General features: G+C 34.7%; 1 protein-coding gene across 1 annotated transcript; it reads right to left on the bottom strand.

Moving 5' to 3' along the window:
* Positions 1-214: 214 nt before the first annotated feature.
* LOC131624200 (uncharacterized) lies at positions 215-8,612 on the bottom strand. The gene is made up of 2 exons (XM_058895160.1): positions 7,948-8,612; positions 215-2,270 (listed from the first exon to the last, which is right to left on the bottom strand). Exon 2 carries the CDS (start codon positions 2,258-2,260, stop codon positions 1,334-1,336), a length of 927 nt encoding a protein of 308 aa, XP_058751143.1. The 5' UTR covers positions 2,261-2,270; positions 7,948-8,612; the 3' UTR covers positions 215-1,333.
* Between the last annotated feature and the right edge of the window lie 1,942 nt (positions 8,613-10,554).

The raw sequence follows: 10,554 nt of genomic DNA, 5'->3' as shown, positions 1-10,554 counted from the left end.
ACTCTAACAAAGTTCTTTCTTCTGATTACTTACGACTTCTGAAGCAACAACTCTTATTTGAGAAGCACATCGTAACTCCACTTTCTGATGAACATTCTGTATTCTTCAAAACTGCTGATGTTTCTTCATAATCAGATGCAAAAGGTGTTTTTGAGGGGCCTTGCTTGTTTCTGATGATTCTTCACGGTCAACAATCCAGAATCTCCTAGAACACCATATTTACACACTCAAGAAACTATTAGAAACTAAATTGTTACATACAAAATATATGTATTGTTATCGTCAAAACATAGAGACTTATTGTAGCAATAAATCTTGTTCTATTAGGGTGAGGTTTTTTGGCCCAAAACCTCCCTACCATTCCTGTTGTCCACCCTTGTTCAGATACTTCTAGTTATTGTTAGGTCGATCTCAACACTAGATCGTGCAATTAATAATCAATGAGCATGCATGGGCCAATTTTGGATATTCTTATACAACACTTCTAGGTGTAGATATGACGTCTCTACAAAATTTGTGAAATTTTTAAATTGGATGACTCATAAGTAAAACAATCAATTTTTTAAGGACAGGAGGTGCCAATGTCACATTTTTTGGAGGACTCTCTGACACTACGTCTAACACTACAATATTGATGTAATATATGGATCATGTAGTATTAAGGTTATATTTTTTTTAATAAGCAATTTGTATCTAGCGGGTTTCGAACCTGAGACCTTGAGAGGAGCACACTCTCAAGACCCAAGCGTTTCACCGCTAGACCACACACACGCACACGTATTAAGGTTATATGAATGGAACGTATTACTATTATATCATTATTTTAATATTATTAAATTAAATGACTTTTTTTTATAATTTATCTTTTGGGATTGCAACACAATGAACGTGTCTACCCCATGATATGGAGTTGAAGAAACTCTATATCGAGGAGATGTCTCTTCTGGTTGTAAGAACCACCATTTATTCAGGTTTGATGCCTTAAATGGACATTTCTCTTACCATGTTAGATTCCGCTGATTTCTATGTTTGTGGAAAGGTTGTATAGAAATACAAATTCTTTCTCTATACCATTTGAAGATATTATGGTCATGCTAGAGGGCGTCTCATCTCTATTTCATATTCCTTTATTCAAAGACTTCTAAGCCTTTCATTAATGAATCATAACCTAACTTCCATATTTATAAATGGGATTTTGAGGGTGACTAAGCAAGATGCCTTAAAGGAGACTATGAAGAACAAGGATGTGCATTTCTTACTAGCATGGCTGTGAGATGTCTATATGCAAGTAGTGGCACTTAAGAGGAATGAACTTGTGACCATGAGTTATATGCTACATTTGGTTAGTTGGACAATCCTTGAGGACAAGTAACAAAATTCCATTTATGTAAAGTATATTAGATTTTTGTTCGAGCTTGGGTATCCCAAATGAGCAGAGGATTATGTTAATTTGATGATGCTTTATTATTACTTTAGGGAGCTTGGATTTTTGATGCATCCATTTGAACCAACCCAAAGCATCCCCTTTCATATAAAAGGAAACTAAAGACAAGCGATTTTCTGGTGGTAAATTATAAAAACTAAAATATTGTTCAGCTTGAAAGAGCCATTCCAAAGGGCTATATCCATCAAATAAAGGCAGCTCCAACTTAGGAGATCTAAATGTGGGTAAAGGGGGAAGTTGGGACAAAGTTTGGTATGAAACAGATTGTAAAGGGGTGGCGTTAAAATCCTGGTTAGGGATAAAAGCTGAGTGGTTTTGGTGTAAATGTGGGTTTGGTGGAAACGGTGGTGGTGGGGGTGGTTCGGGTGCTGTATGGCGGTGCAGTGGGGTAGGTACGGTTGGCTGGGTGACAGAAATGTGGGGGTTAAAAGCTGTATGAAGTGGTGTGTGGACAGGTGTGTTAATGAGTGTTGCAGCAGTATTTACCATAGGGGATGAAAATGGGGGTTGTGTGATACCTGACCCACTTGCAGCAGAGTGAACAATAGCAGATTGAGGGTTTTCCCTTTGTTCAGAAATTTTATGGAGTATAGACATGATAGAATCATACCTAATATTAGCAGTTTGTCTTTCATTATCAAACCTTGTGTGAACTTGACCCATTTGTTGAGACAACTCAGCTGCTGCCATGTGAAACCTTTCATCCATTTGAGTTTGTGTGTCTTGTAGAGCCATATCCAAACGATGTTGAGCAAGTTGGACAGCCTCTTCAACAATTTCTTTAGAAGAAGGGTTTGTGGGTTTGGGTGGAGCCATGAATTCAAAACTATGAAAGCACCAATGTTAGACTATGCTAGGTTAACTTTAGATCTAAGGTTGCATAAAAAGATAATAAGATAAAAACAACTTTTCTTCTTACTCAATTGATAAAAACATACAGCATATATAGTAGGGTTTTTCAGCACCACTTGGGCTATGGGCCAGCACTAATAAAAACAGAAAATAACAAACTACCTAATAAAATTACTAACTGCACCCTATGGTATTAAATATAGTCCTTCAATATAATTGGTCTTATTTTAATTCTGTTGGGCCTTGCATTCTTCATAACAGAGGCTAGTCACCATGATACGAGGCAACTATGAAGGTATATAACATGTTACACATATACATATTTTATCATTATATAATTTATGCAAAGTAGTGTAATTTTAATTAGTATATTGTAATGCCTAGTTGGATATACGAGCACTTCCATACCTTACGTGATAAGATGGATCACATGCATTCCAATTATGGCTCTCATAGGGGAAAAAATGGACATCGGGACATTTGTGTATGAGGGAATTTATGAGAATTAGAAGGCGGATTAATGCGCTAACGATAAATGGTTTTATCTGGACATCATACACAAACACAAGCCATATGGTTCATCGTGGATTTGATGAAACTTTATTATTCTTAGGCTATCTCACTAGGGAACAACTGTCTTAACATACCTTTCAGAGTGATGCCGCTGACATTTTAGGTATGTATTGGGTATCTCTTGATCGGTCCCTCATATTCTAGGTAAAATTGATTTGTGGTTTCGAAACATGGTGAGTTATGCTAGGGCAATGCTAGCAAAAGCAGTGACTATGATGTTTTCTAACCAGTTTTTGAAGGGATATCTAGACTGGTTCTACAAGATATCACATCCTCACGTCATTCCTAGTGTAAATGTTATTGGACCTTAAAATGTTGCACCACCATCATTAGATGTTGCATATGTATGATCTTTAGATGTTCTTCCACCACCATCTCCCCTAGCTTATATATTAGATCATTAGAGGTTTGTGATGATAATTGTTTTTGCACATGAGTTAATGGCACAAGTAAACCTATATGGCTTGATTTTTATGGGTTAGAGAATATTTCTTACATTGCATGTGACATGCCTATTTAGATTAGTACTTGTTTTATGATTGGTTGCACTAGATTAACAACTTATGATTTTCGGGTTTGTTGTGTTAGATAAACAACATTTATTTAAATATTTTGTTCAAAATCGTACACACTAATCAATTCATTTTGGAAGAATTTTTTTAGCTTTGCACTTGGATGTTTTGAAATTTTTTAAGTCGTAATTTTGGCTTTTTAGCTTGTTTTTAAACTTGAGCCGTTTTGAGCTTTAATATATTTCTTTGATAAATTTTCTAAAGGTAGAATACTTTTTTGTCCCTTATATTAACATCAGGGTTCATTTTGGTCTCTTAACTACAAAAAGTGTCATATTGGTCCTTTAACTCTTCAAAATGTGTCATTTTAGTCATTTTTGTCACATTAGCGACAGAAAAACTTAAAAATTGGTCGCTAAATCAGTCGCTAATATGACAAAAAGGACTAAAATGACACCTTTTGAAAAGTTAAGGGACCAATATGCTACTTTTTAAAATTAAAGGACTAAAATGAATCCCGAAGTTACCATAAGGCAACAAAAAAAAGAATATTTTGTCTTTTCTAAATTATCTGCTTATTGACCCCTGCTCACTGTACATGGCATACCTTTGATTGAGGCTTTCAAAAGAGAGTTCGAAACCTAATGGCTATAGGCCTATAGCTACAATTTTCATGCCAAATGCAAAGCCTAGTTCAGATGTCTTCACGGTTAAAAATACAAATATCTTAAGCACTAAAGCTAATTGTGGGGTTTTAGGCCACTTAATCTTTTCTAATAGGATGAATTATTTAAACCCAACTCTTGCTTAGGCTTGATTTACTAAATTAGGTTATGTTGAGAATCAAGTGTGAGGAAGAAGTCCCACATTGGTCAACGGATACATGTAGTTGAAAGTCAACGGATACATGTAGTTGAAAGTCAACGGATACATGTAGCTAAAACTTGTAGTTGAAAGTCAACGAATACATGTAGTTGAAGTCAACAGATACAAGTGTATGTGGAAGAGAGAGCTTTCACATGAGGGGGAGCATTATGGACTCGCACTTGAGGGGGAATGTTGAGAATCAAGTGTGAGGAAGAAGTCACACATTGGTTAGAAAAGGGAAGAATTAACACTTTATAAGTGAGATAACCCACACACCTATCACCTTAAGGTTTTAGGTGGAGATGTGGTGTGTCTCTCACAAAGGTGTGTCCCTAGTAAAGAATGCTTCCTCGTCGACCCCCTTGAATTGCCTCCAACAGTGGTATAATGTTGGAATTAGACTCTCAAACCTTTGAGTAATTCCTTATCGTTAAAGATGACAATGAAGAAAATAAGAACAAAAGTAGGATTAGGGTTTGCGGAAATTAGAAGAGAAGAAGAAAGTATTTTCTACAGAGTTTCTCTCTGCCCACAAAATATGGAAATTCTGTTATTCACTTGCAATTGCAACTTCTGTGAATACACGTTAATGACTTGATTACAAATAATGAGGGTTACTTCCCATTTATAGATTTAGGTTAGCTTTCTCCCTAAGCCAAAACCCAAAACTATAAAAGCCCAAAATACCTATTTTGGAACTAAATCAAATCTAATCTATTTTAAATCTAAATCAAATCTATCTAGATCTAAAAACAAATTTATGTGTAACAAACTGTTACACACTATGTGTGTAGCAAACTGTTACACACTATTTGTGTAACAAACTGTTACACACTTCGACACAAAATCAAATCTTTTCGACGCAAGGAATTATAATTTAACACACCACCTAATTCATCGTGTCTAAGATATCTATGTTCATCATAGCTCCTAGTCTTTTGAACACTTTGACTTGCAATCTGATTCTCTGTTTTGCAATGTTCCAACTTCATCTTCTGTTGTGACCATCAACAACATCTCTTCTTCTTCTTCTTCTTCTTCTTGTTTTGCAAACTTTGCGTCACTTTCTTGATTCTTATTCTTTTCTGGACACTTTGTAGAATAATGACCATACTTCTGACAACTAAAACATTGTATGTGACTTTTGTCAGGCTTTCGACCACCACCTCTTCCTGTACCTGAACCACCACCTCTTTGGTTGCTTTGATATGAGGGTTTTTTCTGATTCAACCAACTTTCTTCTTGTTGATTTCGATCAGTCGAATTATTGTAGCCCCCTCTACCTTTATTTCCATTCCTGTAACACCCCATATTTTCCATTATTTAATTTAATTAGATTTTAAATTATTTAATTGGATTAATTGGCATTTTGGTAAATTATTGAGGAATATTGTAGAAATAAACAATTGGGCTTAGTGTAGTGGTTAGCAAAAGGGAGATGTTAACTATGTAAGCCTTATTGAGATATTTTCTATTTTTCATAAAATAAGGAAATTGGAAAAAGAAGGAAATCAGAAGCAAAAGAGAAAGTCTGAGAAAAAGAGAAGATACGTGAAAAGGAGAAGAAGAGGAAGAAGAGGACCTTCGAAGATTCGACTCTAGAGGTAAGGGGGGACTCTTCGGGTTAGTGATTATTATATAATCAGGGGTAGTGAACTGATTAGGATTGTTGTTTGATTCGATTGCATGTTTTGGTTTTTGGGGTTTTTGGGGATTTAGGTTGTTTATGTTGATTTGATGCAATTGATGAATTTGATGAGTGGTTTGGTGTTAAATGACTTCTAAACGTGTTATATTTGTGTTATAATATGTTATTTGATGATGTGTTTGGTATGAGACTGTTTTGTGCGATTTGGATGAAATTGGGAGGAGAAACTTGTTGAAATCGCAGAAAAATTCTGCATCTGCGATGAATGCGTCGACTTAAGCGTCAGGATGCGTCGACCTAAGTATCAGTTTGCGTCGACCTGGGTGACAGCATGCGTCGACCTATAGGGTCAGCGTGCGCATACCCGAGGGTGACAGAAAACCAATGCGTCGACCTGAAGGGGGGTTTGCGTCGACGCATGGCAGCAAATTTTTTACAGATTTTCTAAAGGGCATAACTTTCAAACCGTATAGCCGTTTTGAGCACCGTTTTGAGCGTTGCGAAGCTAATTTAAAGCTTTATGTGATGAGTTGATGAAATGGATAGTAGTCCTATTTGATTTTAAATGGTGATTTAATTTAATTAATGGACTATATCATTGTGTACATATATGTGTGAATGTAACAATGTGTTGTTGTTGTGGTGGTGTAGCCACTTGTGTTACGACCGGCTTTAAATTTTAAGTTATTTTAACCTAAATTATACAGAGTCGCCACCTATATTTTATTAAGGGAAAATATGGGATAAAAACCTAATTAAAGAGTTTCTAGGTAAGTTGAGAAATTAGGGTCGAGGGAAGGTGTTAGGCACCCTTGACCCTTCCTTAAGGTTTTCTAAATGTCTCTAAGGTTTAAGGTTTATAAGAGTATCATGGTAAGGTTTATAAAAAGGTTATGGTTAAAAGTGAAAAGTAGGGCAGAGAATAAGATCTCAAACCTACTTAAATTTAGGGAAAGGAAACTCGTTTCGGTTGCCCGGTTGCCCGAATGCCTAGGTACCTCCTTATTGGAGGATCAGAGTCAACGTAGTTCGAAGGGTTTGTTGGTGTTTTTTATGGGATTGTACACCATTATTTTTGTATGTTGAATTGTGTTTTAGCAAGCATTCGTAGTTTCGCAGTTACCGTAGTTCGAAGTTAAAAATAATAATTTTTGTGTGCAATCCCTATTTTTGTATTTTAATAATTGATTAAATGTTTTAATTGAATTATAAAAATTTGTTTATTATAATGATAAATATAATATTAAAAGTAATAATATTAAATCAATAGTCATATTTATTAATTAAATATTTTAAATAAAATTTAAACGCATTATCAGCGACATACGTTCGATTATCGCTCGAGGCATTAATCGATTTAGTATAATTTTTATATGTATAGGATATTTGATCGATGGAACATAGAAAGTCGATCGATTCAAAGACGCAGTGAAATTATCATTCACTCGTCGTATTATTATTGGAAGGTCGAATTAACTAGATTAAGAAAAAAGTTGATATTATGTATTCAAATTTAATCGGAAGAATTTGATTTAATAATTATGTTAGTATATAAAAAAATGATTTAAATTTATTAGGTATTTTATTGTTGTTTTTTTTTATTAAGATAGGATAAAGGTATTTTGGGATTTTTTATTTAACCAAATGAAAAGAACATATTTTTTAGATTTGTTGTACTTAGGCGTAATCATCTAAGAGTGCACATTTTTTATTTAACTAACTAAGCTTAATTAATCTAATAAGCTAAATTAAATTAAATATAGCTAAATAAGTAAAATCAACGTGGAATATTTTTGTATCTTTGTTATGTACAATGTTTTTTTTTGTTTTGAATTAAATAGATTACATGCATATTTTTGAGCTATTATATTTAGAAAAATGTCAACAAAGAAAATAAATAGAGAGAAATATGGGGTATAAACAAAAGTGAGAAAATAAATGGGCCTAGAATAATATATTAGCACCAAAGCCCACCATCATTATTCTTTTAACCTAAATTCTAAATAAAATGCATTAATAATCATCAAAAAGCAACAAAAGAAGAGGATTACCGGATCGAATTTCTACGGCACAAATGACGAAGGAGGAGGATGGTGGATTCCTTCTCGAATGACGGCGCAACATTTGTTTCCGCAAAAAACAGAGGGTCGCGGATCTGCAGAGGCACGAGGTAGCTCACGTGGACTCGGATCCACTGAGCGATTTCGTCGCGGTGGACGGTTTGTTCCGCAGTGGATGTACGATTAGGGCTTCGGTGTTTGTTGTTTCGGATCCGTTTTAGAAATTGTTTCCGCTTCTTCTTTCCTCCTTTTCTGCAATAACAAGGACAGCAAACAAAAACAAACAACAACAAAATAATGATAGTGATAAATCAATTTGAAATTTATTTGATGGAAAATATTTACAGGTTTGTGATGTTAAAAGGTCTTGAAATTGGTGGTGGTTGTTTATGGTTTAGTGGTGTGGTTTGAGACAATTTTTGTTGTTGTTAGAAAAATGGTGATGGTAACTGCATGTTGTTGTAGTGGTTTTCGGTGATCCCCCTCACTGATGAATTTGTTTTGTTTTTTATAATGAAAAGGAAAATTCAATGGTGGTTAATTTCAATTAAAGGTGGATTGATTTTTATGCAATTTTTAGAATATTCTAATGGTGGTTTTGGAAAGATTTTAATTTTGAATTTTTTGTAATCATTCTGTCTATTAAGAGCAATGAAACCTTCTCTTTTTGTTTTGATGTTTTTATATGCCTTTCAAGATATTTTTGTTGTTACTTTTGTCGATTTTCTTGACTCACGCCACTGAAGCCAATTGACAGCAAGTATGGAACTATAATAATAATTCTAATAATACCACTTTTATTCTTAATCTTAATGTAAGTAACAATTATTATTTATTATAATGTAACAACTATTTTTAATAAGTCAAAGTAACAATAATAAAAATACTTAATAATATTGATAATAATAAACTAATAAAATAAAACTTTGATATTTTAATAACAAAATGTAAAAGCAGTTTAAAAATAAAAATGAAAGAAAAAAAAAATAATACAAGAAAGTTGAATTTGAACTCAAGACCTCACACTTGTAACTTTTTACTTATACTCACTTGTCAAGTGTGCTATTCAATTTATTCAAAAAATAAAATTGCACCATAAAATATGTGAAGTGTCGAGCCAAATTTATTTACTCATACTATACAAATAACTTAAAGTAAACTATTACATATATATTTAAAAAAAATTACTGTTAAAATGTTAGTAAAATTGAATAAAACTTATAAAAACCAAAGTTTAAAAATAATTTAAATGTTAGAATTAAGGCGGGCAAATTTTGGGGTATGACAGCTGCCCCTGTTCAATCTTCTTAAACCTGAAGAGTCAGATAGGCACGTCTGCCTACCGTGATTTAAAGGTAGAAGATTATTGAACACTGAAATACCCTGAAATTTGCACTTGTTGGGAAGAAGTTCCGTGGGAGATGGGCTTAAAGATGCCACCCAGGGTAAATACCAATGTCATGATGCATGTGATGTATGATGCAGTGAGCTTCTCAAAATAAATGAGAGCAATGTATGAATATGGATTATGTATGAATGAGGTATGTAATTGAATGATGCATGACTGTTAGCCATGCTATGTGAAGCATGTTAGTAACTTCGAAAAAGAAAGATAAAACCTTTGCTTGTTATTGGTGAAGTTTTGAAGAGGATCACTGTCGAGGGACTAACGTGATACATAAACCTGGCTAGCAATAGCGAGTGTTCTCCGTTTGCTATGTAGAAGATAATTAACTTGCTATAGTGCTAGCAAGGTTTTGCAGTTTGTAGGTAACCCACTTAATATAGTTCTAGTAAGTCGTCGCAGTTGGTATACCCACTCACTATCGTAGTTTGAGTAAGTCTGTCGTAGATGGTATGACCCACTTACTATAGCTCTAGTAAGTCGTCGCAGTTAGCCATACCTACTTACTATCGTAGTTGGAGTAAGCTTATCGTAGATGGTATGACCCACTTACTATCGTTCTAGTAAGTCGTCGCAGTTAGCCATACCTGCTTACTATCGTAGTTGGAGTAAGTTTATCGTAGATGATATGGCCCACTTACTATAGCTCTAGTAAGTCGTCGCAGTTAGCCATACCTACTTACTATCGTAGTTGGAGTAAGCTTATCGTAGATGGTGTGGCCCACTTACTATTGTTCTAGTAAGTCGTCGCAGTTAGCCATACCTGCTTACTATTGTAGCCGAAGTAAGCTTATCGTAGATGGTGTGACCCACTTACTATTGTTCTAGTAAGTCGTCGCAGTTAGCCATACCTGCTTACTATCGTAGTTTAATTAATCCCAAAAGGGTCACTCGCTATAGCTTTAGCAAGCTCATCTGGACCAATGGGATCCACTTGCCCCGGTGCGGACAATTTTACCTGCATAGAAGATTGCTTTGCAAATGCGTTTTCCTGCATGAAAAAGATTCACTTGTTTGGAGACTCACGACTCGAGGGTCGGAGAAAATAGCATGTCAAATATTCACGACTCGAGGGTCGGAAAGGAAACGATATGTTTAGAAACTCACGACTCGAGGGTCGTACATTCACGACTCGAGGGTCGAAAATCAAACCAATCACAACACGAGGGTTGGAAACATACGACTCGAGGGTC

Source organism: Vicia villosa, unplaced genomic scaffold, assembly GCF_029867415.1.
Source record: "Vicia villosa cultivar HV-30 ecotype Madison, WI unplaced genomic scaffold, Vvil1.0 ctg.000108F_1_1, whole genome shotgun sequence".
NCBI classification, from domain to species: Eukaryota; Viridiplantae; Streptophyta; class Magnoliopsida; order Fabales; family Fabaceae; genus Vicia; species Vicia villosa.
This window is presented reverse-complemented; position numbering and strand designations above follow the sequence as displayed.